Source organism: Gigantopelta aegis, chromosome 4, assembly GCF_016097555.1.
Source record: "Gigantopelta aegis isolate Gae_Host chromosome 4, Gae_host_genome, whole genome shotgun sequence".
Lineage (NCBI taxonomy): Eukaryota > Metazoa > Mollusca > Gastropoda > Neomphalida > Peltospiridae > Gigantopelta > Gigantopelta aegis.
The window spans coordinates 114,014,186-114,041,910 of NC_054702.1; the positions used below are offsets into that span (position 1 = coordinate 114,014,186).

The following is a 27,725-nucleotide window of genomic DNA, read 5'->3' on the forward strand; positions in this document are numbered from 1 at the left end:
ACAGCACTAGATATGTAGGTACACACACACCATAGCATTAGAGATGTAAGTACACACACCACACCACTAGAGATGTAGGTACACACACTACTCCACTAGAGATGTAAGTACACATACCACAGCTCTAGATATGTAGGTACACACACCATAGTATTAGAGATGTAAGTACACAAACCACACCACTAGAGATGTAGGTACACACACCACTCCACTAGAGATGTAAGTACACATACCACACCACTAGAGATGTAGGTACACACACCATAGCATTAGAGATGTAAGTACACACACCATAGCATTAGAGATTTAAGTACACACACCAGCAGATAAAGATGTTGAAGATGCAGAACATTTCCTTTGTTAATGTCCACTTTTCAGAATACATCGCAGTGCCAGTTGACCAGTCCCACCATCATAAAAAAAAAAAAAAAAAGCGTTAAAAGAACATTAAAGAAAGAGATGTACGCACCCACTACATACTGGTCATACAAACATCTCGATGTTCTCAACAGACTATAGCTTACTAGTGGTTTGGTTGGAATACCAAGGAATTGGCAAATGGGTATTCATGGGGAGGAGGTTATTTAGAAAAGACTACATCCACCTTATGAAATACATACATATATATACATATACTTCAAATTGGGTAAACACATTTATTGATGGCTATGATTGGTTGCATTAATAATAATAATTTAACAAGTACAATAAGAACAGCAAGTAGTGTATTACAGCACATATTGTTTGGTAACATTATAGAGATTATAATATTTTCCCCGTACTCTGCTCATATTAACTACCCATTGTGTATTTTCAGGGAGAAGGAAAAGCTGAATAGTAAATGGGCAGAAGTAAGTAGAAAGTTACTATAGCAACGGTCTGTAATATGTTTTGTTATAATGAGGAAACATCTGGTACAAGTATGTTGACTATTGTGGATTGTTATCCTTGGGAGGGGTAGGGTGCAGGGTGTTGAAAGGATGGCATTTTTGTTATTTTATTTATCATTGGTACAAAGGTGACTTATTAACATTTTGTAACACTGGGTAGGGAAAATGTAACAATGTTTCATTCAGTTGTAACTTTATCCAAATGTGTTAACGGTTTGTAGATTAACTAAACCTAGTGTTAATTTTCATGTGTTACAGGTTTGTAGATTAACTAAACCTAGTGTTAATTTTCATGTGTTAACGGTTTGTAGATTAACTAAACCTAGTGTTAATTTTCATGTGTTAACGGTTTGTAGATTAACTAAACCTAGTGTTAATTTTCATGTGTTACAGGTTTGTAGATTAACTAAACCTAGTGTTAATTTTCATGTGTTACAGGTTTGTAGATTAACTAAACCTAGTGTTAATTTTCATGTGTTACAGGTTTGTAGATTAACTAAACCTAGTGTTAATTTTCATGTGTTAACGGTTTGTAGATTAACTAAACCTAGTGTTAATTTTCATGGGCTGAAACTAGGGTCGGTCCCTTTAAAATTTGAGCATTATATTTCAAGTAGGTTTTGAGGAATGATCTTTTTGCTAACCATGGTAGGTGTTAAATTTAGCATGTAAAGTACCACTTATTCCATGTCTAATTCTTGTGTTTATCAGTGTTGTGTTATTCCTGTCTGATCTGTGTGTTTATAAGTCTTGCATTATTCCTGTCTGATCTGTGTGTTTATAAGTCTTGCGTTATTCCTGTCTGATCTGTGTGTTTATCAGTGTTGTGTTATTCCTGTCTGATTCTTGTGTTTATCAGTATTGTGTTATTTGTGTCTGATCAGTGTGTTTACTGATCGGTGTTTTTATCAGTGTTGTGTTATTCCTGTCTGATCCGTGTGTTTATCAGTATTGTGTTATTCCTGTCTGATCCGTGTGTTTATCAATGTTGTGTTATTCCTGTCTGATCTGTGTGTTTATCAGTGTTGCGTTATTCCTGTCTGATCTGTGTGTTTATAAGTCTTGCGTTATTCCTGTCTGATCTGGTGTTTATTAGTATTGTGTTATTCCTGTCTGATCTGTGAGTTTATCAGTGTTGTTATTCCTGTCTGGTCTGTGTCTTTATCAGTGTTGTGTTATTCCTGTCTGGTCTGTGTGTTTATCAGTGTTGTGTTATTCCTGTCTGATCTGTGTGTTTATCAGTTTTGTGTTATTCCTGTCTGATCTATGTGTTTATTAGTGTTGTGTTATTCCTGTCTGATCTGTGTGTTTATCAGTGTTGTTATTCCTGTCTGGTCTGTGTCTTTATCAGTGTTGTGTTATTCCTGTCTGGTCTGTGTGTTTATCAGTGTTGTGTTATTCCTGTCTCATCTGTGTGTTTATCAGTGTTGTGTTATTCCTGTCTGGTCTGTGTGTTTATCAGTGTTGTTATTCCTGTCTGGTCTGTGTCTTTATCAGTGTTGTGTTATTCCTGTCTGGTCTGTGTGTTTATCAGTGTTGTGTTATTCCTGTCTGATCTGTGTGTTTATCAGTGTTGTGTTATTTCTGCCTGGTCTGTGTGTTTATCAGTTTTGTGTTATTCCTGTCTGATCTATGTGTTTATTAGTGTTGTGTTATTCCTGTCTGATCTGTGTGTTTATCAGTGTTGTTATTCCTGTCTGGTCTGTGTCTTTATCAGTGTTGTGTTATTCCTGTCTGGTCTGTGTGTTTATCAGTGTTGTGTTATTCCTGTCTCATCTGTGTGTTTATCAGTGTTGTGTTATTCCTGTCTGGTCTGTGTGTTTATCAGTGTTGTGTTATTCCAGAGACAGCAGGTTTTACAGAAGGAGGAGGAGCTGAGAGCGCGAGAGGCGGCTCTACGACAGAAGATGCAGCAGATAGAGAGTGTACGTAAAGCTTACTTACCAAGTCTACTCTCTGCAGTTTGTAATTCTGTCATGATTTTTAGAAACTAGTGGGTTGGTTAACTGGAGTGTTGATACAAATTGTAAATAATAAGTGTTATCAGCTGAATGTGTATTCTTTACCAAGTACTTCTATAGAAATTGTTAGAGATGTAAAGAAAACATAAATAAGTGTTGATTTTGTTGCAGATAAACTAGTGTGTTATGTTTGATTCGGATTCATTAGAAACTTGTCAGGTTTATTTATTACAGGTATCCAGTACTAATTTTAATTCAAGAAAGAGCATTGCCAATCTGGAAAAAGCCCTGATCGAATCAAAGCAACGAGAAGCTCTGCAGAAACGGCTCATTCTTCAGTTACAGGAGCAGAAGAAAAACAGCGAAGTTAAGAAGAAAGAACTTCTGAATGCAGCAGAAAACCTTCGACTAATGAATTCAGAAACATCGGTAACATTCAGTTTGTAATATAACACATGGTAATGTTGTCATGGTGATAGAATGCTGGACTAGTGAATTCAGAAACATCGGTCAAATTCAGTTTGTAATATAACACATGATAATGTTGTCATGGTGATAGAATGCTGGACTAGTGAATTCAAAAACATTGGTAACATTCAGTTTGTAATATAACACATGATAATGTTGTCATGGTGATAGAATGCTGGACTATTGAATTCAAAAACATTGGTAACATTCAGTTTGTAATATAACACATGATAATGTTGTCATGGTGATAGAATGCTGGACTAGTGAATTCAAAAACATTGGTAACATTCAGTTTGTAATATAACATGATAATGTTGTCATGGTGATAGAATGCTGGACTAGTGAATTCAAAAACATTGGTAACATTCAGTTTGTAGCATAACATAATGACTTGCTGTCTTAGTGACAGAATGTTAGACCAGGCTGTTCAGAAAGTAAGTAACCTACAACTTGTAATATCACAGACGACCTGTTGTCATAGCGATACATAACTGGTCACTTTTGACACTTGATTACTTGCAGCTTGGAATGAAATTGTCCTGTTCTCATAGTGCTGTCATGTCTGGTTGCAAGTCGTGTAATTCCATACTTCTTGTTTTAGAGGCTCACTATTCAAACAGTCCAGATAGACTTGTGTAGGTCATCTGTGACAGCCCAGATAGACTTGTGTAGGTCATCTGTGACAGCCCAGATAGACTTGTGTAGATCATCTGTGACAGCCCAGATTGACTTGTGTATGTCATCTGTGACAGCCCAGATAGGCTTGTGTAGGTCATCTGTGACAGCCCGGTTAGATTTGTGTAGGTCATCTGTGACAACCCGGTTAGACTTGTGTAGGTCATCTATGACAGCCCGGTTAGACTTGTGTAGATCATCTGTGACAACCCGGTTAGACTTGTGTAGATCATCTGTAACAGCCAGATAGACTTGTGTAGGTCATCTGTGACAGCCCAGGTAGACTTGTGTAGGTCATCTGTGACAGCCTGGTTAGACTTGTGTAGATCATCTGTAACAGCCAGATAGACTTGTGTAGGTCATCTGTGACAGCCCAGATAGGCTTGTGTAGGTCATCTGTGACAGCCCGGTTAGATTTGTGTAGGTCATCTGTGACAACCCGGTTAGACTTGTGTAGGTCATCTATGACAGCCCGGTTAGACTTGTGTAGATCATCTGTGACAACCCGGTTAGACTTGTGTAGATCATCTGTAACAGCCAGATAGACTTGTGTAGGTCATCTGTGACAGCCCAGGTAGACTTGTGTAGGTCATCTGTGACAGCCCGGTTAGACTTGTGTAGATCATCTGTAACAGCCAGATAGACTTGTGTAGGTCATCTGTGACAGCCCAGGTAGACTTGTGTAGGTCATCTGTGACAGCCTGGTTAGACTTGTGTAGATCATCTGTAACAGCCAGATAGACTTGTGTAGGTCATCTGTGACAGCCCAGATAGGCTTGTGTAGGTCATCTGTGACAGCCCGGTTAGATTTGTGTAGGTCATCTGTGACAACCCGGTTAGACTTGTGTAGGTCATCTATGACAGCCCGGTTAGACTTGTGTAGATCATCTGTGACAACCCGGTTAGACTTGTGTAGATCATCTGTAACAGCCAGATAGACTTGTGTAGGTCATCTGTGACAGCCCAGGTAGACTTGTGTAGATCATCTGTGACAACCCGGTTAGACTTGTGTAGATCATCTGTAACAGCCAGATAGACTTGTGTAGGTCATCTGTGACAGCCCAGGTAGACTTGTGTAGGTCATCTGTGACAGCCCGGTTAGACTTGTGTAGGTCATTTGTAGCTCATTTGTTAGGATGTGGAGGAAAGACTAAAACATCCATCAGTTCTCATTGATTGTTTGTATTATTTGTAGATGCTGATAGAGGATGCTTCGAATCTAGCGGGTGAATCATCGGTGTCATCAACAAGGTGAGAGGTCTTGGTTTCAGACTGATATAATGTGTCCAGTTGTCTTTTTGTTTGGCCTTGTGAATTAAATTAAACAAGACATAAGTACCACTTTTCCAACAGCAACAGTAATGGCGTCAATGTTTGCCTTAAAGTTTTACGTTAACGTTTTGTGCTTTGATCAGTTTCTCAAAAACTGTAAGTGCAAGGTCAATGAAACTTGGTTTAAAGTTGCACCTATTCATCTTCATCACAGTGCATGTGAAAATAATTAAATTTTTTTAATTAAAATACTTTTGCATTGAGCTTAATGTTAACGTTTTGCCTTTTATCTCAATTTCTCACAAACTATAAATCCTAGATCGATAAAACTTGTTTTATAGTTCTTCCTATGTATGTTCACATCAGAAGAATTAAAAACTAATTATTGAATTTTTTTTAAGTTAAAATACATTAGCTTGTTACTCAACTTTAACGTTTCACATTTATCATCACGTTTATCACAAACTATAAGACCTAGATCAACGAAATATTTAGTTGTGCCTACAGCTGTTCCTAATATTGTATGTGACAAAAAGAAATTAAGGTTATGGTAAGAATTCTTGTTATGTTGTGAAAAACTCCCCAAGTTATTGTAGACACACAGCGATTTAGTTCTTGACGAAAAAACTGGTTTTTAGAGTCCGTCATTCCAGAGGCACATTGGTACAATCCTTGGCCATTGGGCAAACTGAGGTTCTCAAACTCCTGGATCATTTTCCTTAAACTGTTCTAGTTGTCCTTGGTACATGGCCGGGTGTTCAGTGTGTCATAGAATCAAGTAAGATGAGGTATCGTGTAGTAAGTGTTAATATACTCCTGTTAACATTACTGATGCTGAGCATTCAAAATTATATTGCAGCAGTGTTACAAAGAGAAAGGCTGAAGGTGAAGACTCGTCTGCGAAGAAGATGCGGATAAAGACTGAGGATGGTGACCTGGTTGCTGTGATACATTGCCCCGAGACGGGCAAGGAGATCATTGACCTGACCAGTGACCCCGAGGAGGAGGCGGCGGCGTCTCCTACTGCTGGTGATGAAGATGGCTCCTCTGTGAAGGAGAGTGTGGGGAACGACGCAAGTGATAAAGACAAATCTGGTGAGAATCAGAACTCTGGTGACAGTGATAATGTAACAGAGAAAACAGATGTGAAACCTGACAAGGCAGAACTCGATAAGCAGATGAATGAGAAGGACAGTTCAGCAGACGATGACAATGACAATATGGATAACATGCAGGGAGAGACGGAAATGGATGGCACCAAAAATGACCAAGCTACGTCAAATGATTCCATGGACACAACAGTAGACGTTAAGCCAAACATTGGGGAACTAAACAGACAAATGAGACAGAAAAATCGCAGATCTGAAGCATATGAAATTAGTGCAAGAATCTTTTCGAAGTTTGTTCAGACAACCCCTGTAGACCTGCGTCCGGCGTGTAGTGATGGGATTAAACAGAGTTCTCTGAAGCCGATAGAGCAACGCCAGCAGCTGATCACCAAGTGTGGGGAACTAGCCGACTGTAAAGAGAAGCTGAAGAGCTTGCAGGATGATATATACAAACTGTTGAGAATCATTGTACCCGACGTCGAGTTGGGCGACTCGACAGACATTCAGTACATCATCGGAGAGATGATCCGAGTGAACAGCGAGGTGCCCAATGAAGTGAACAGTGAAGTGAACAGTGACTTGAACAATGAAGTGAACAGTGACTTGAACAATGAAATGAACAGTGACATGTCCAGTGATGTGAACAGTGAAGTGAGCAATAAAGTGAACATTGAAACGAACACTGAAGCAAACAGTGCAGTGAACAGTGCAGTGAACAGTCCAGTGAACAGTGCAATGAACAGTCCAGTGAACAGTGCAGTGAACAGTCCAGTGAACAGTCCAGTGAACAGTGCAGTGAACAGTGCAGTGAACAGTGAAGTGCCCAGTACAAACACAACAGCAGAGTCCTGATAAGACTCCTGTGTTGTCATCACACAAATCAATCAGTCATCATTCATAGATCCCATACATCCTTCTAGTGAGCTTACCATTTTAAACAAAATGCAGCCATTTTTTCATAATTAATACAGTGTACTGAATTCCATTATAAAGCATATCACTGGGGGTAAAGTCACATCAATAGATTGCTATCTGGTGCTATTCAGTTTGAGAGATTTGTGATTTGGTTGCATTAATATTTACTACTTAGTAAAGAAGAATCAAAAGATTAGTTTGTAGGTTTCTTAATTTATATGGCACCTGTTTCGCTAGGATTGGAAAAAATAGTTAAATGTCAGTATGATTAAGAAGACCTAATATACTGACAATGTGGCTGGTAACTAAAAAATGTCTGACAACCTTAAATGTGAGACAATGTGTAGATTATAACTATTATTTTATATGAATAGGCTAACAAAATGAACATATGTAGCATAACTTACACTGTCATAAAATGTCAATCCTAATTTATATTTCCCTTCACTGGACATGTAATTGTTTTGTAATAATAGTTTGTTTTGGGGGGGGGGGGGGTGAGATGTGGAATTGGGGATGGAGTGTTTTGGGAATAAAGTTCCTTGTAGATCTATTGGGCCGGATTTACAAAGCCAGTTTTTATTAAATGCAGGTGTTTAAGCATTGTAAATGTATATAGTTACATGCGTGTAAGACATAAACAGGTGTTTAAGCATTGTAAATGTATATAGTTACACGTGTGTAAGACAAACAGGTGTTTAAGCATTGTAAATGTATATAGTTGCACGCGTGTAAGACATAAACAGGTGTTTAAGCATTGTAAATGTATATAGTTACACGCGTGTAAGACAAACAGGTGTTTAAGCATTGTAAATGTATATAGTTACATGTGTGTAAGACATGAACAGGTGTTTAAGCATTGTAAATGTATATAGTTACATGTGTGTAAGACATAAACAGGTGTTTAAGCATTGTAAATGTATATAGTTACATGCGTGTAAGACATAAACAGGTGTTTAAGCATTGTAAATGTATATAGTTACACATGTGTAAGACATAAACAGGTGTTTAAGCATTGTAAATGTATATAGTTACATGCATGCAAGACATAAACAGGTGTTTAAGCATTGTAAATGTATATAGTTACATGCATGTAAGACATAAACTGGCTATGTAAATTCGGCCCATTATGTTTACAAGTATTTAGAACTGAAAACTTTTATTGAAAAGATCAACAAAGTATTTTAATGAAATATATTTCATGTTACAAATTTTAATTGTACAGTTTTTAAAATCCCTATACACCTGGAGAGAAAAACCAAACAAACTTGGTTTGGATAACAACGTAAAAATTACCAACACCAAGGTGGCTGATGCAGACCAGGATGACTGAAGAGATAACATTGGCAGACATTGCCATATACCCAGGATTTTATATGTTTTATGGGGCGACTGGCAAATATAAAAAGTGGTGATGGAAAACAGTGATTGAGAGAGAGAGGGCAGTGTTGGCAGAAAAAACACTTTAACTGTGCGTGTGTTGGGAGATTCCTACATGTGACGTATGTCTATCTTGTGTTAATCTGCTTTTAGTTGCCATGCCCGGTCTTTAATAGGTTTGTGGTTGTTGTTTCTTAAATAATAAACCAAACATAACAAATGTATGTGTCTGTCAGTTTGAGACTATTCAAGATTGATTGGCCCTGTGAATAGGTTGTGATGCCGTGTTGACCTTTGCCCTCCAGACAGTAAAACAGTGCCTGTTAACCAGCGGCGTTCACAGTTTAACACTTGGTGCAGTTCAGCTTCTTCTGATTTTGTTTTATTATATAAATTAAGCTTAATGGGCCATTCACAGTTACCAACATTTTCATAATAGTGCTGTGTGGTCCGATATTGCTGTCAAAATCTGTTATCTCCACTGCATTATTTGTTCACAAATGTGAGAAGTATTTATGTTCAAAAGATTGACCAAAGATTAGTGATTTACTCCCATTTGTTACAGATTTGTTTTGTTTTTTACTTGTACATAACCCATCATCATAACATTTTCACTAAATTTTCCTTTTACAAAATTAATTATTTTGGTCATGAAACAACGATGATGAAAATCATACACTAGAATATCCACAAAAAGAGGATTTAATGCATTCATTTTAATTTGAATTAAAAACATTAAAAACGTTTTTGTTTGAAATAAATTAAAATATACAAATTTGGGTTTTTAGATATTTTTTGTTAATAAAGTATTTTATGTTAAAAATTAAATTTGTGTTGCATTTCCAATGATGAATATTTCTGTTAAGTTGATAACTGAATAGATATTCTGTTGATACAAATACAGACAGCTTTGTATTGATAAGTTTATCCCAACAATAGGTTAAAACTACTTATTATCCATATGGTTTGACATAACTGAGTTAATAAAAACCATACGAAGCACACGTGTAATAACAAGTAATGATATAATTTTGGGAAGAAATGTCATAACATGACGTTTCTTCCTCAGTCTTAACTAAAACTGTGCATGTGAAATATGACGTCGTTTCATCGTCTCCTTCTAGTTGTGGGTAAAACATTTTGAGATGGCCCTCGTTATTCATAAACAAAAATAGAAATATGGAAAATAAAGAAATTATTATATGTACGTGTGTGTCTTACTGATTTTATGAAACTTGTGTCAGTATTAATATATTGCCCAATCAACCATAAAATCAGTATGATACACAAGCTTGTATAATATCTTCATAGATACATGAATTGTACAAATACCTCGTCAGAAATATATTGAGTTATCACATTTCTAGACTGATAAATGCTTAATTAACTGTCAGAAGAGCAAAGATCAACATTTACTTGTTTATAAACTTAATTTCTATTTTATACATTGTTACATGAAATAAATATGTTTGAATAAATCTCTACATTCCAGTTAGTAGGTCAGATCATTGAATTCTTTAAGTCTTCTATGGGTATACTACTACTACTACTACTACTAATAACAACAAGCATAATAATAAAATCTACTTGATACAGCTCACAGACGTAATATACTACTCAAAAGAATTTAAGGGTCAGACATTTATAACCAAATAAGTTTCAGAGTGTATTAGATTGATGATGTAAACTACACCAAAAATTTAATTTATTGTTCCATATTTACAAAAAACCACAAATAAACGTCACTGTATACAAGAAAGTCACATGACATGCTGTCAAAGTTGAAGGTTGTCAAACATGGATTTTACACATTAGAACATTCGTTTAATAGTGTGTGAATCCACCCCTGACGCGAATACACTCGACACATCGTTGCCTCATGCTGTTGATCAGACGTCTGAAGAACTCTTGGGGAATGGCCTGCCACTCAGCCATAAGAAGTTGACCCAGGTCATGAAGGTTGGCCGGAGGGGCATGGTTATCCCGAACTCTCCTGCCTAATTTGTCCCAGGCGTGCTCTATTGGGGCCAAGTCAGGCGAATATGCTGGCCAATCCATCCTGGCGATACCTTGTTGTCTTTGAAAGTCCGTTACCACCCTGGCGCGGTGGGGTCTGGCATTGTCATCCTGCAGAACTGCCCCGCCGCCAATCTGCTGAAGGCCTGGGAGAACCAATGGCCGGATAATCTCATTCAGATAGCGGATTCCATTCAGATTGCCATCCACCACATAGAGGGGGGTCCTGTGGTGGATAGAGATGCCGCCCCACACCATGACGCTGCCACCACCGAACCGGTGACTTCTCTAACGTTAACGTCAGCGAAGCGCTCCCCAGGACGTCTGTAGACACGAACCCAACCGTCGTTGAACTGGAGACTAAACCTGGACTCATCAGTGAACATCACTCGATCCCACTGAACACGTTGCCACCGCAGATGAAGCGTGCACCAGTGACGTCTGGCCGTTCTGTGACGTGGTAGGAGTGGTGGTCGAACAGCCTGGCGAGCAGCGTAGATTATTGGCTCTCAGACGATTGCGTATGGTTTGATCAGACACTTGAGTTCCAGTCGCAGTCCGCAGATTGTCACGTAATCGGCGTGCAGTGGTTGTGCGTTGATGTAGAGCCATATTGGTGATGTAGCGGTCCTCTCTATTTGTAGTGCTTCGGGGTCTTCCCGAAAGTGGACGATTGCGAACAGAATTCGTTGCTTGATACCGTTGCCACAGTCGGCCAACGACACTGACTGACACCAAGTCTCAGAGCAACATTTCTTTGCGTATTGCCATCCTGAAGCCAAGCAATAGCCCTTCCTCGATCTTCGATAGTCAGTTGAAGTCGTACCATTGTCGGATTTGGAGTGTGCACCGTACACAAATGCAAGCTCCAATTATACGGAAATTCAGCATTGGGAACATGGAATACACGTGCAAAGCGTGCAAATGAAGCCCTTTGTGAAAAAGCAAGTTATGGGCACTTAGCAGACCTTTCACTTTCGCCCTAATTTATGTGCAAATGTAAGCATGTTTTCACCATTAGAACTAGTCGACAGTGTCAATGACAGTGGATTTTAATTAATTTATGGGTTGCTTAGACCCACTTTCATCAAAATGGAACAATACCATGCGTGACATTATGGTATAGCTAATATAATTGACATTCAGAAAATAATGTCGAAAATATCGTCCGACCCTTAAATTCTTTTGAGTAGTATGTATCTTTTCCAGGGCTGTCTTATGAATATCATTGATCATTCTTGAGGACAATTGATTATTCATTAAATTTCCTCTACAGTTTATATGATAACTTTCAGAAATCACTGTGTAATGTATTACTTCAACTTGTTAAGCATACTTAAAGGTTGTTTACTTATTTATATATTGTCTAATTTGAAACAGTAACAGTTTTCATTGTCAATATATATGTGTTCTTTGTGGAATTAACTTAACAAATGTGGAAAGCAAATTTTGATTTCCACAGTATGGAATATATTGGGCAGATATTTGTTGAAATGAGCATGTGGAATACTCCCTGTACTTTGGCAGAATCCCTCTATCAATATTACCATTTAGTATATTGTTAATTATATGAGACCAACAAGTTCCTCTTAAACCGACACTCATGTTGCATCACTCACTGTAGGTTAAAATGATGGCTCTTATACATGTCAGTATGATTATTTATTTGTTATTGCTAAGAAAACACAGTATGAGGAAATGATATGTTATTTATTTTTTATTATTAATACAAGTTATATTTTGTAATGAATTGAAAACATCATTCTATGAATGATGAGTGATACTGTGGAGTAATATATTCTATTATTAATCATGATCCAGTACTGCAGACACTTGTTGATCTGGGTGTAACAAATGAAAACATTTGGATTAACAATGGTTACTGTATCTTAATTATAGGTTTATTGTGTGTATGATCTAAATGGTAAAATACATTTGCATCTCCTAGATGTTGTGTTCCACATTAAAATCATGTTGATTCATAATTAATTTAGCAGCCACCTCACAATCACGTTTTACTATTTTAATTACCAAGGGAGATAACTATAAACCTTGTATGTAATAAAAAAAACATGTTAATGTTTTAAAAATATCTTGTTTCGTTTCATCTTGTTCATAGCACTTTTATGAACAAAAACAAATGGATTCTTATTCCATTTTTGAAAAATCTACAGCTCAATTTTGTAATATTTTTAACTTTGCTAATTCTGCTAATTCTTTGGTTTCTTTTATAAAGAACTATCAGTTGTAAACAGTATGTTTGTTGTAAAAGCTGAACAGTTTTATTCATGTTGTTACTGTTAAGAAGATGTTTTGTTTCATCCCACTTCTTATTCGGGTTTGTCTGAGAATGTTTTGTTTGGTGTAACTAAACAATAATTGCAGAATATTAAAGTATTGCACATATTTAAAACTGCATTAAGTTTTTGTGGTATGTCAACAACCATTTAAAATAGTTGATTTTTAAAGTACAACTGAGGGTGGTGTTGGTACTTTCTACATTATGTTTTTCAGTTACTGGTATTACAGGTATTACAGGTATTACTCAACTTAAAACACTGTAGCACAGGTACGAGTATTCCTCTACTTAACACTAGTACGAGTACCAATATTCCTCTACTTAAAGGAATAATTGCGCAAGGCTTTTGGACTGGTATGCATATTCAATGATATATAATGCACATTATTGCTTAATATCGGCAAGTATATTATTATATTTAATTACAATGTTCTGTAATATCCTTCCCAGTAAGCCAGCAATAAGTACCGGTATGTATTATTTTACAATACAAAATAAACCACAATTTTCAGTGTCGAAATAAATATCATGTTTTGTCCATGCAATACCTACGTACTGAAATGATAAACAGAGTGTTTTCTTAGTTAATTGGTCTATACCGATTTCAGTGGCCTCCACCTGTGATTCCTGATTGGCAGGTGTATATTTGATAGGTGGACAAGCCAAAATTACGTACAGGTGGTATTTTTTCAACATCACATGGTAGTGGGATATACCTGCCACCCATAAAATGGTAATGGGCCAATATCTGTATTGCCAACGCTGTCCAAATTAATAGAAAAACATATCTCCAAGCAATTTTATGATTACTTAACAAAATTTAACCTTTTACACTCATCTCAATTAGGTTTTAGACCAAAACACTCATGCCAAATAGCACTTATTGATATAACTGATAAATGGTTACATGAAATGAATGAAGGAAATCTAAATGGAGTCATATTTCTTGATTTCAAAAAAGCTTTTGATGTTGTAGACCATTCAATTCTGATTCAAAAGTTAAACATTTATGGCTGCAAAGGGAATTCTCTTAACTTGTTCCAATCTTATTTAACTAACAGGACACAGCAAGTCACTATAGGAATGGCAACATCAGAACCTAAATCCATTATTTATGGTGTTCCACAGGGTTCCATACTAGGACCTCTTCTCTTTATACTGTACATAAATGATCTTCCACTATACATTGAACATTGTATCACAAGTATGTATGCAGATGATTCAACAATGTTCATGTCAGGGAAAACTGTTGCTCAAATTCAAGATAAACTACAGCAAGATCTGAATAGTGTAGAAAAATGGTGTTCCTATAATAAAATGTCCATAAACACAAAAAAAGACCAAATATATGACTATAGGAACAAGACAAAACGTTAAAATCCAAAATGATATTTCTCTTATAATAAATTCAGAACGTCTGCAACACACTGATTGTGAAAAACTTTTAAGAATTAAAGTTGATAATAATTTAAAATGGACAAATCAGGTTAAACGTGTGTTCCTTGATCTCTAAACGTCTGTATCTGTTATCGAAAATCATTAGGTATTTAAATTTAGATGCAAGAAAACTTTTCTACAATGGGTATATTTTACCACTCATCGATTACTGCTGTGTAATTTGGGGAAACTGTAATCAGGATGGATTAGAACGTTTACTAAAACTGCAAAAGAGAGCTGCAAGGATGATATTAGATGTAGATCCTATTACTCCATCTGCCCCACTATTTAAACAGTTAAAATGGATGACAATGGAAACACGAATCCACTATCACAAATGTTTACAAATTTATAAATGTCTATACAATGAAGCCCCAAACTATCTTTCAAACTTATTAATATATGTTGGAGAAAACAATCCCTACAACCTTCGAAATGTAGAGGATAGAAATCTATTGATTCCAAAACCTAAAATGTCTTTATTTAAACATGCTTTGAGTTACTCTGGACCAGTACTTTGGAATCAATTACCTAAAGCTATCCGATCATCGCCATATACTGCTGTTTTTAAATATAGACTCAAGAAATATTTTCTAAAATAATATCATTTGTACATGTTTATTGCCATATATGTATTTTCTATTTGTTCATAAATGTATTGTAATTCTGTATTGTTTATACCTGAGGGTCTCAGGGAAGATTAGCTTTTACTAACTGTGTAACCCTCACTAAATAAAGAATTTATTATTATTATTATATAATGGACATTATCAGCCATTAGTACTTTAGTACTGCAAATCAGTCTGTAAAAACCGGCCTCGATGGCGTCGTGGTAGGCCATTGGTCTACAGGCTGGTAGGTACTGGGTTTGGATCCCAGTCGAGGCATGGGATTTTTAATCCAGATACTGACTCCAAACCCTGAGTGAGTAAACCACTTGCGCCGACCAGTGATCCATAACTGGTTCAACAAAGGCCATGGTTTGTGCTATCCTGCCTGTGGGAAGTGCAAATAAAAGATCCCTTGCTGCTAATTGGAAGAGTAGCCCATGTAGTGGCGACAGCGGGTTTCCTCTCAAAATCTGTGTGGTCCTTAACCATATAACCGTAAATAAAATGTGTCGAGTGCGTCGTTAAATAAAACATTTCTTTCTTTCTTTCAGTCTGTAAAACTCTTAAGTAGACTTTTCCCATCTAAAATCACGGAAATGACCAACTGCGTAGTCCCAAAGAAAAGAACATTATCACTTGGGTATCGTGGGTGGTCGTTTTAACTCCAATGTACCCTACCAATAGGCCTAATAGTATGCAGTATTTTTCTTTGGAATTTTTAAGAGAGAAAAATACTATGACCCCATTTCGTTCTATTAATGCAAATTTAAATATATTTATTAAATAGTTTATTATATTATAAGTCAGGTTGATGAAAGCGAAGTGCCTTGTTGTAAATGACTGCATTTGTTTACACTCTGCATACAGGGAGCTGGTAGGAGCTGACGTCACTTTTCCCTAAGCTAGAATACCAGACGCAACAGAAACAAAAGAAAAATTGTATCCATCCCCCAGTTAGCAGGAATAATCACATTTTTTTATTTATTAACTCTATACTTACGGTATGTGTTTTTCATTTCTTTTCAATTAAATCTAGTGTCTGATTTTATTTTGTAAGTCACAAGTTTTCTTTTATTTAAGCACATTTAACAAATTGCTAAGCTTTTTTGGCTAAGTATACTTATATAGCAAAACTGTTTGTGACATAAACCTAATAGAAATGGATACTTCTTGTAATTCAATTATAAAGTAAAACTGTTGGTGACATAAACCTAATAGAAATGGATACTTCTTGTAATTCAATTATAAAGTAAAACAAGCATTCTGAGAGTACTGCCAAGGGCCATATTTCAGTGAAAAATGCCTAAATCGCTATCAAAGTTAAACTTGATCTGTAACAGTAAATGATAAATAAAAAAGAAGTTTGTTTTGTTTAATGACACCACTAGAGCACATTGATTCAGTACATGATAAAGCTATACACAAAATTTCAACTCAATATCTAGAAGCATTGTGAAAGAAATATCGGAAAAACAATACGCGAGACGGACAGAAGGACTGAGATGAAACAAACAAAACGTCTGTCACATCTAGATTTTTATTTCTGCTGTGTAAATAATACGTACGTAATCTACAAACCATTGTATATCATTGTGGAGAAAACATTTCTGTCACTAATTTAATACTCTGTAAACCTACAAAGCAAGCACCGACACATTCACAGCACTTAAACATACACATTTAACTGTCTGTTCAAGATCAAATATAGTGGCAATGATCAACATGCTAATTAACCAGATGATATGGCTTAATGTTCGACATTGTTTAGTAAGACTTTACATGAAATCTGGCTGTATTTAGATAGTAAAGGTGAGAATTTTGGTATCCCGATGTGGGTTACCTACATCATGATACCATATTATTTACAGTGCCGTCAACCGATTTTATAGAAGATGTCAAACAAAATAAAGAAAATGCATGTTACAAAGTTTATTTAAAACATGAAATATATGTCTATTACAGCTTTTTTTTTACTGAACAATGCCAGACCCTTCCTTTTATCACATCTTCGGACATGGAAAATAGAAAATACTACACGAGTTTTTTAAAATATGTATTAAATAAGAAATAGCGAGTTGGATACATTCTTAAACGAGTTGTAAGATAAACTATCTAATGGACATGAATGTAGTATTCTATTGATTACATATTCTCAAAAACCAAGTTAAAATAACTTTAAATATCTAACTCATTTACTGCACTCATACAGCAGTTAACTTCCACGTCACACAGTAATCAGTTTCAGGTTACGCTAACTTACAGTCACAGAACAATCCATTTTGGTCGTCCTCATTTGATTGGATGATATGGCTCTAGTGACCAGGTCATCACCACGGAGCAGCCAGTCACAAGTCTCAAAAGTTATCTCCAACATATATTGGAGACGATATTGATCTCCAACATATATTAGAGACGATATTGATCTCCAACGTATATTAGAGACAATGTTGATCTACATGTACAACATATATTAGAGACGATGTTGATCTCCAACATATATTAGAGACGATGTTGATCTCCAACATATATTAGAGACGATATTGATCTCCAACATATATTGGAGACGATGTTGATCTACATGTACAACATATATTAGAGACGATATTGATCTCCAACATATATTAGAGATGATGTTGATCTACATGTACAACATATATTAGAGACGATGTTGATCTCCAACATATATTAGAGACGATGTTGATCTCCAACATATATTGGAGACGATATTGATCTCCAACATATATTGGAGACGATGTTGATCTACATGTACAACATATATTAGAGACAATGTTGATCTACATGTACAACATATATATATTAGAGACGATGTTGATCTCCAACATATATTAGAGACGATGTTGATCTCCAACATATATTAGAGACGATATTGATCTCCAACATATATTGGAGACGATGTTGATCTACATGTACAACATATATTAGAGACGATATTGATCTCCAACATATATTAGAGATGATGTTGATCTACATGTACAACATATATTAGAGACGATGTTGATCTCCAACATATATTAGAGACGATGTTGATCTCCAACATATATTGGAGACAATATTGATCTCCAACATATATTGGAGACGATGTTGATCTACATGTACAACATATATTAGAGACAATGTTGATCTACATGTACAACATATATTAGAGACAATATTGATCTCCAACATATATTAGAGACGATATTGATCTCCAACATATATTAGAGATGAAGTTGATCTACAACGGGTTATCTCTTGCACAGTGCGTAAGAAAACCAGTTCAATGTAAGGCTTTGGTATTTCCCACTGACAATGAACATGAAATATGGAAACTACTGAGTGTATCGGTACAAGTTGGGTGTACTGGATTTTATTACACACCAGTGTAAGATATTACTCGTGTCATAACAATTACTCAATATCTAACTAGTGTAATATTGGCACGCGCAGACTGGTGGGGTAATTTTTGTTCAGAGACTATTAACGTATCTAACCATGTTTGTACAAAATCGTGTAATTTAAAAGTGTACCATTACAAAATACGGCCATGAATGGAAATTGAAATGAAATAGGCTGTTATATTTGGACCCACTGTGTACAAAGCCAAAACGATGTCGTCGACATGCTACTTTTTTACGGCCCTATGTATAACATGTCTAGTCAGTCCCATTCACTCAGCTCAATCTTTGCTGGTCTGATCTACAATCCAGTCATTATTGTGAATTTTAATGCAAGCTTTGCGCCAAAATCTAAACTGTAATTGATGACGTAGCGTTACTCACTATGACATCGTTTATGTTTACGTGACGTAGATCACTTGCTGACCCAATTTGTAGCAAAAATAATACCAACACTGTCAGATACCAACACTGTTCACGAGATTCATAAAAATGGTATGACAGGCAAGCTCGTTTATTATTTTATTTATTACAAACCAACTGCAAACAAGCTGCATCGCATAAGTAAACAGATGTTGAGACCTGCTACACTAGTTTCATAAAAATGGTGTGACAGGCAAGCTCGTTTAGTATTCTATATATATATATTACCATGTGTACTAAAAGGATACACTCCAAAATTGTCCATAATATAAAGCACACAATACACACATGGGCATTAAAAAACATAAGTGACACGACTGCATTTGATAATTATTAAAAGCCTATTCCAGATGTATGGGTATTGAGCTATATTAATAAATGCTTATTTAAATATGAATATAAAATTAAAAAAACTCCCAAAACATTTAAATTATATAGTTGTACATTATCAAGTTGAAAATATTCTTGGCTCATTATGTTTCGGCAATGTTTCTATGATCTGACACGTGATATAGTGCAGTGAACTTCTTTCAACAGCACTGGTATACTAAGTTATAACTGGGGAGTTAATGTCATATACAAACCAATACATTTCAGCATTATCTATCTAGCCATAAGAAGATAATAATGTAGAACACTAAAAAGTAATACAAATATATGTTGTGCCCCAAATTAACTTTAGGCTGGTGTGAAAAGTTAAAACCGTCAATAAAGTCATGTACACTCATTTGGTATACTAATATATAAAATTAATTTAATGTAAACATTTTGTATAAATTTATGTCAAAATATTTTGAATATTACATACTTTTCAGGTAAAAATACATCCATCACTTTTAAAAATAACCACCAGTCAGATTCACTTTCTGTCTGTCAGGAAATTTATGATTTTAATCTGCTATTTTTTCTCTACAGGAAATTTATGATTTTAATCTGCTTTTTTTTCTCTACAGGAGTGATTTTTGATGCAATTTACTGTGTTAATATTAATGCAGCGGATCTAGAAAGCATTTAGCTGCAGAATGTAAACTTTTAGTATAGGCTCTGGAAGAGAACTATAACACATGACATTTTTCTACAAAACAATCGGCACTACAAACATTTTGCATCCATTATTCTTGCATAAAATATATTCAACAGTTCAATACAGTTTATTTAATAAATATTAACACATTGTTTAATAAAATATGTATGTCAACCAATGTAAAAACAATACAACACTACTTGAATACGTGTGGTATATTATACTCTATCGAGCATTGGTCTACTTTTGAAAGACTCAATGTGATAATCTACCTCATTCATATCACAATTATCGTACTGGAAATTTGAGTAAATACGCTCCAAGGGCTGCACAAATTGGACACTTACACATCCGATTAATGGGTTACGCAAATTTTTCTTTGCCTAACCCATTTTTAAAATAATAAAAAATACTACATAAATTATTCATGTAAAATTTCCAATAATAAAATAAAATCATTAATTTATTAAAAAAAATATTTTAATGTATAAAATTACAAATATCAATTCAACTGCTTTCCTTGCTGCTGTTTAATTACCCTTATGAGCAAGATATCAGTTATCACAGTATTAATTTTACATGAATGGCAAATAGGTTCTGCAAGCATTTTTCCATGCAACCCATAAACGAACAAAACAATTCTTCACACAATCTGTGCAGCCCTGCATTCTATAAAAAAACCCATTAGGAATAATTGTCACTGTAAAACTCTTCTATCTGGTTTACAAGTTATCCAAACCAGTGGTCGGCTACGCAATCGTTATCCCACGGTTTCTGACACATCCAACACCACTCGAGATTGCAGCGAGGACAAGCCATGTGCATACAGCCACCTGCAACGAGAAACAGTGTGAAGAATAAATTATCACATAAATCGGCCTCAGTGGTGTCGTGGTTAACCCACTGGACATAAGGCTGGTAGGTACAGAGTTCACAGTCCGGTACCGATTCAATGGGTAAGTGTAAGACCACTAAACTCTCTTCTCTCTCACTAACCACTAACAACTAACCCACTGTCCTGGACAGACAGCCCAGATAGTTGAGGTGTATGTCCAGAACAGTGTGCTTGAACGTTAATTGGATATAAGCATGAAAATAAGTTGAAAGAAAGAATCACCTGCATTACTGCCAGCTGGCTATTAGAAATGTGCGGTATAACCAGTATACCGTATTATAAATTTTTAACAATATGTATCACGATATTTGTTTAGCATACTGGTATATTGCGTTTATATTTGGTACATGTATTAGTCACATGTATTATATTTTCACACAAAAACTATTGGTTTAAAAAACCCAAAAAAATTCACTTATCTGGAAAGAGTCCTTATTGACTGGTGTATTATTTTATTAAATTATACAAAATGTACATGGAAGTAGAGCAATTTATAAATTCTAATAATTGAGAGTTGGTCTTCGCAATATCAAGGTACGTATTGCAATTCAGGTTCCTGTATCACAATACGAACATTTTGGCAATACCCGTCACTACTGGCTAAACGTTTTAAAAAACCTCAAAATATCCCAGCAGGTTATCTAATGGTGCTGGCTATATGACCATTTCTCTTTCTTAGGACTGAACAAAACTTGCAGGCAATATCCCAGCAGGTTATCTAATGGTGCTGGCTATATGACCATTTCTCTTTCTTAGGACTGAACAAAACTTGCAGGCAATATCCCAGCAGGTTATCTAATGGTGCTGGCTATATGACCATTTCTCTTTCTTAGGACTGAACAAAACTTGCAGGCAATATCCCAGCAGGTTATCTAATGGTGCTGGCTATATGACCATTTCTCTTTCTTAGGACTGAAGAAAACTTGCAGGCAATATCCCAGCAGGTTATCTAATGGTGCTGGCTATATGACCATTTCTCTTTCTTAGGACTGAACAAAACTTGCAGGCAATATCCCAGCAGGTTATCTAATGGTGCTGGCTATATGACCATTTCTCTTTCTTAGGACTGAACAAAACTTGCAGGCAATATCCCAGCAGGTTATCTAATGGTGCTGGCTATATGACCATTTCTCTTTCTTAGGACTGAACAAAACTTGCAGGCAATATTCCAGCAGGTTATCTAATGGTGCTGGCTATATGACCATTTCTCTTTCTTAGGACTGAACAAAACTTGCAGGCAATATCCCAGCAGGTTATCTAATGGTGCTGGCTATATGACCATTTCTCTTTCTTAGGACTGAACAAAACTTGCAGGCAATATCCCAGCAGGTTATCTAATGGTGCTGGCTATATGACCATTTCTCTTTCTTAGGACTGAACAAAACTTGCAGGCAATATCCCAGCAGGTTATCTAATGGTGCTGGCTATATGACCATTTCTCTTTCTTAGGACTGAACAAAACTTGCAGGCAATATCCCAGCAGGTTATCTAATGGTGCTGGCTATATGACCATTTCTCTTTCTTAGGACTGAACAAAACTTGCAGGCAATATCCCAGCAGGTTATCTAATGGTGCTGGCTATATGACCATTTCTCTTTCTTAGGACTGAACAAAACTTGCAGGCAATATCCCAGCAGGTTATCTAATGGTGCTGGCTATATGACCATTTCTCTTTCTTAGGACTGAACAAAACTTGCAGGCAATATCCCAGCAGGTTATCTAATGGTGCTGGCTATATGACCATTTCTCTTTCTTAGGACTGAACAAAACTTGCAGGCAATATCCCAGCAGGTTATCTAATGGTGCTGGCTATATGACCATTTCTCTTTCTTAGGACTGAACAAAACTTGCAGGCAATATCCCAGCAGGTTATCTAATGGTGCTGGCTATATGACCATTTCTCTTTCTTAGGACTGAACAAAACTTGCAGGCAATATCCCAGCAGGTTATCTAATGGTGCTGGCTATATGACCATTTCTCTTTCTTAGGACTGAACAAAACTTGCAGGCAATATCCCAGCAGGTTATCTAATGGTGCTGGCTATATGACCATTTCTCTTTCTCAGGACTGAACAAAACTTGCAGGCAATATCCCAGCAGGTTATCTAATGGTGCTGGCTATATGACCATTTCTCTTTATCAGGACTGAACAAAACTTGCAGGCAATATCCCAGCAGGTTATCTAATGGTGCTGGCTATATGACCATTTCTCTTTCTTAGGACTGAACAAAACTTGCAGGCAATATCTCAGCAGGTTATCTAATGGTGCTGGCTATATGACCATTTCTCTTTCTTAGGACTGAACAAAACTTGCAGGCAATATCCCAGCAGGTTATCTAATGGTGCTGGCTATATGACCATTTCTCTTTCTCAGGACTGAACAAAACTTGCAGGCAATATCCCAGCAGGTTATCTAATGGTGCTGGCTATATGACCATTTCTCTTTCTCAGGACTGAACAAAACTTGCAGGCAATATCCCAGCAGGTTATCTAATGGTGCTGGCTATATGACCATTTCTCTTTCTCAGGACTGAACAAAACTTGCAGGCAATATCCCAGCAGGTTATCTAATGGTGCTGGCTATATGACCATTTCTCTTTCTCAGGACTGAACAAAAACTTGCAGGCAATATCCCAGCAGGTTATCTAATGGTGCTGGCTATATGACCATTTCTCTTTCTTAGGACTGAACAAAACTTGCAGGCAATATCCCAGCAGGTTATCTAATGGTGCTGGCTATATGACCATTTCTCTTTCTTAGGACTGAACAAAACTTGCAGGCAATATCCCAGCAGGTTATCTAATGGTGCTGGCTATATGACCATTTCTCTTTCTTAGGACTGAACAAAACTTGCAGGCAATATCCCAGCAGGTTATCTAATGGTGCTGGCTATATGACCATTTCTCTTTCTTAGGACTGAACAAAACTTGCAGGCAATATCCCAGCAGGTTATCTAATGGTGCTGGCTATATGACCATTTCTCTTTCTTAGGACTGAACAAAACTTGCAGGCAATATCCCAGCAGGTTATCTAATGGTGCTGGCTATATGACCATTTCTCTTTCTTAGGACTGAACAAAACTTGCAGGCAATATCCCAGCAGGTTATCTAATGGTGCTGGCTATATGACCATTTCTCTTTCTTAGGACTGAACAAAACTTGCAGGCAATATCAAATGCTCATTTTAGACAGACTGCATAATAAAAACAAAATCAAGTAAAAAAACTAGTACTTGAACTTGATATTTTAGGAGTGAATTACAATGAAAACAATTTGATAGTAATCAGTTTGCATGGGACAGGTTTGCGAACAGTTATGTGATCGAATGTCTCTTTACCAGATTGAGCAAACTTAATAACAGCTAATTTCGGGCTGTCCGATGTAATGGGCAATACACAGGAAATTATGGTACGTGTACGTTATTTGTGTGAGTACATATGTTTATGTGTTTTTAGTTGTATATACTATCTCTAGTGTAGGTTAAAAGAGCAATATTAGCCCTCTCAACATGACCAGGTATTAAGAGACATGTTAGGCTAACAATATTGGCCCTCTCAACATGGCCAGGTATTAAGAGACAGGTTAGGTTAAAAATATTGGCCCTCTCAACATGACCAGGTATTAAGAGACAGATTAGGTTAACAATATTGGCCCTCTCAACATGGCCAGGTATTAAGAGAAATGTTAGGCTAACAATATTAGCCCTCTCAACATGACCAGGTATTAAAAGGTTAGGTTAGCTAGGCATGGTACTGACCAAAAATGAATTTCAAGGAAAAATTGTGCCAGGGGTCCTGGCGGGGTCAAAGGGAAGAGCCCCTTGCGGGGGTCAGGTGGCAGCGCCCCCTGAAGCTATTAAACGTACATGATTTTAGAGGCATTCTGAAGCTTCTCCTGGCAGCTTTTTACATTAATCTTGAGAGAGAAAAGATCCATGTTTTTAACCATAACATTAATTATGAGTAACAAATGATCATTACTTCTGTCTTCCCACCTCATATTCATTGAAACAGTGAAAACCACTTCCTACAAAAGTGTAGCGTAAATCAGTTTTGTAAAGGCATGCCTGTCATACAAATTACATACATATTATTAAAAAAAAAAAATTAAAAGCAAAACATACCCAACCAACAACAGAATGAGAGGCATACTCTACGTCAAAATGTCTCATGATGATAAGAACGTTCGAATTGTTAGTCGAAAGATATATCTTTTTACACTGTAGGTTCCTGTCAATATTGCGCACTATGCATAGACGACAATGACTGAAACGATCACACAAATGATCTTTTTTTTCAAGCAATCAAATTTTTTTGCCAGTTTTTTCTTTTGTTTTCTTTTCACGGAATGGTTAGCAGGATTTGCCATCTCAACACTCTCAGGTATTAACAACCCGGTTCAAACTGTATGTCTGTCTGACTGTACAAACTGTGTGTGAGTCTCTGACTATAATACAGACCATCTCTCTCCGTCCTGGTGTGACAGCGCGGACACGGTTTGGTCGTCTCACAGATCACAGTTTGTGTCTGGACCTCCCACCTTGCCCTCTCTGCCTGAACGCGGTCGATGGAGAAGTTCTACAACACAAAACACAGATTTGTTAACAAGTCGATGGAGAAGTTCTACAACACAAAACACAGATTTGTTAACAAGTTGATGAAGAAGTTCTACAACACAAAACACAGATTTATTAACATGTCGATGGAGAAGTTCTATAATACAAAACACAGACTTGTTAACAAGTCGATGGAGAAGTTCTACAACACAAAACACACAACACAGAATGGTTTTCTAGTTAAGAGTCATGTTAAGGTTCCACACCATCATTAATGACTCCATGCAGTTCAATACAATTTTTATGTGACAATGTAAACTGTGAAAAATACAACACTATCGAGAGGGTCATGTGATTACTAATTTTAGGGAGTGTTCTCAACTGACAAGTAACATAAAAAATCAACAGGGAATGACAAGAAATGTTTTCAGGTAGCAACCTTCATGTCAGAGCACCACCTCATGTTGCTGTTATACAAGTACGCAGTTGTATTCAGTTAGTACTACATATACTAATTAACTTCCATCAGTTGTATTCAGTTAGTACTACATATACTAATTAACTTCCATCAGTTGTATTCAGTTAGTACTACATATACTAATTAACTTCCATCCAATGGGTTATTCAAAGACTACAGAGATCAAACTACGAGTAATCATCAAAGAAAGATTTCAAAAAGCATACTTTGTCTATGGTCTTAAAGAGGAACTACACGACAAATGGGGTCCTAATGTTTCACCACTTTTCAAAGTCTGTGATCCGTAACACAGACAAGGTCATATGAACATACAATTTATAAGTATGGAACACTGGTTATCTTGAAATGGGTTTTTGACTGTAACCTATATTGTGTCTAGCTGACAACTAAAATTTACAAAGATATCATTCCTATTTAAAACTAAAATGTGAACTTATATAAGGGTCATTTTCAGCAGTTCAAATCAAATCCAGTTTACTTTGTGAACTATTTTATGTACGAAAAGAAGAAGATGAAAAGTTTAAAATCACGAATCTCTGACTGTGTTGAAATGACCACCTACCTGTGACCCAGCTTGAGCCATGCTTCTCATCCGACACGGTCCGTTGTGGTACTCCAGGTGGCAGTCTCGACAAAATGTCATCTGAAACACATCACTCACATCTACATAAACACATCACTCACATCTACATAAACACACCACTCACTTCTACATAAACACATCACTCACATCTTCATAAACACACCACTCACTTCTTCATAAACACACCACTCACTTCTACATAAACACACCACTCACATCTTCATAAACACACCACTCACATCTTCATAAACACACCACTCACATCTACATAAACACATCACTCACATCTACATAAACACATCACTCACATCTACATAAACACACCACTCACATCTACATAAACACACCACTCACTTCTACATAAACACACCACTCACTTCTACATAAACACACCACTCACATCTACATAAACACACCACTCACATCTACATAAACACACCACTCACATATACATAAACACACCACTCACTTCTACATAAACACACCACTCACTTCTACATAAACACACCACTCACATCTACATAAACACACCACTCACATCTACATAAACACATCACCAGGGCTTCTAGAATTTATATAAAATCAACTAGCCATGGGATCTGTGATTTTTAAAATTTACTAGCCATGATTGAAAATTCACTAGCCATACTTTATTTTAAGTTAATACAATGTGACTAAATAATAGTAATAATCAGATATGTCACCTAAAGATGGAGATAGAGCTTAAAAACACTAACATTGGGGGTTGGGGTGGGGTCAGGATATTCATATTTACAAACTAGACTTAACTGCAACATTTGACAATTTTTATTTTACTAGCCGTCAGGCATGGCAATAGTAGTTATTTACTAGCCCAACACTGAATATCACTAGCCATGGGAGTGGGGCTACCATAATCTAGAAGCCCTGACATCATTCACATCTACATAAACACATCACTCACATCTTCATAAACACATCACTCACATCTATATAAACACACCACTCACATCGACATAAACACACCACTCGCATCAACATAAACACACCACTCACATCTACATAAACACACCACTCACATCGACAAACACATCACTCACATCTACATAAACACATTACTCACATTTAAATAAACACATCACTCACATCGACATAAAGACATCAACATAAACACACCATTCACATCCACATAAACACACCATTCACATCCACATAAAGACATCGACATAAACACACCACTCAAATCCACATAAAGACATTGACATAAACACACCACTCACATCCACATAAAGACATCGACATAAACACACCACTCACATCCACATAAAGACATCGACATAAACACACCACTCACATCCACAT

At 36.4% G+C, this 27,725-nt stretch overlaps 2 protein-coding genes across 3 annotated transcripts in view; one reads left to right on the top strand and one right to left on the bottom strand.

Moving 5' to 3' along the window:
* Positions 1-7,981, top strand: part of LOC121371843 (MORC family CW-type zinc finger protein 3-like) — a 29,611-nt gene extending 21,630 nt beyond the window's left edge. Inside the window, exons 13-17 of one of the 2 annotated variants that reach the window (XM_041498043.1) lie at positions 818-851; positions 2,735-2,815; positions 3,086-3,280; positions 5,190-5,245; positions 6,126-7,981. In XM_041498043.1, the coding sequence (XP_041353977.1) occupies positions 818-851; positions 2,735-2,815; positions 3,086-3,280; positions 5,190-5,245; positions 6,126-7,227 (1,468 nt within the window). In that variant the 3' untranslated portion in view covers positions 7,228-7,981. The remainder of the gene's footprint in view (positions 1-817; positions 852-2,734; positions 2,816-3,085; positions 3,281-5,189; positions 5,246-6,125) is intronic. The other variant, XM_041498044.1, reaches the window with a different exon arrangement.
* An 8,410-nt stretch (positions 7,982-16,391) lies between these two features.
* Positions 16,392-27,725, bottom strand: part of LOC121370189 (E3 ubiquitin-protein ligase parkin-like) — a 39,557-nt gene continuing 28,223 nt past the window's right edge. The window contains exons 13-15 of the mRNA XM_041495303.1: positions 26,364-26,444; positions 25,228-25,345; positions 16,392-20,708 (exon numbers count right to left, since the gene is read on the bottom strand). Coding sequence (XP_041351237.1) covers positions 20,605-20,708; positions 25,228-25,345; positions 26,364-26,444 — 303 coding nt within the window. The 3' untranslated portion in view covers positions 16,392-20,604. The remainder of the gene's footprint in view (positions 20,709-25,227; positions 25,346-26,363; positions 26,445-27,725) is intronic.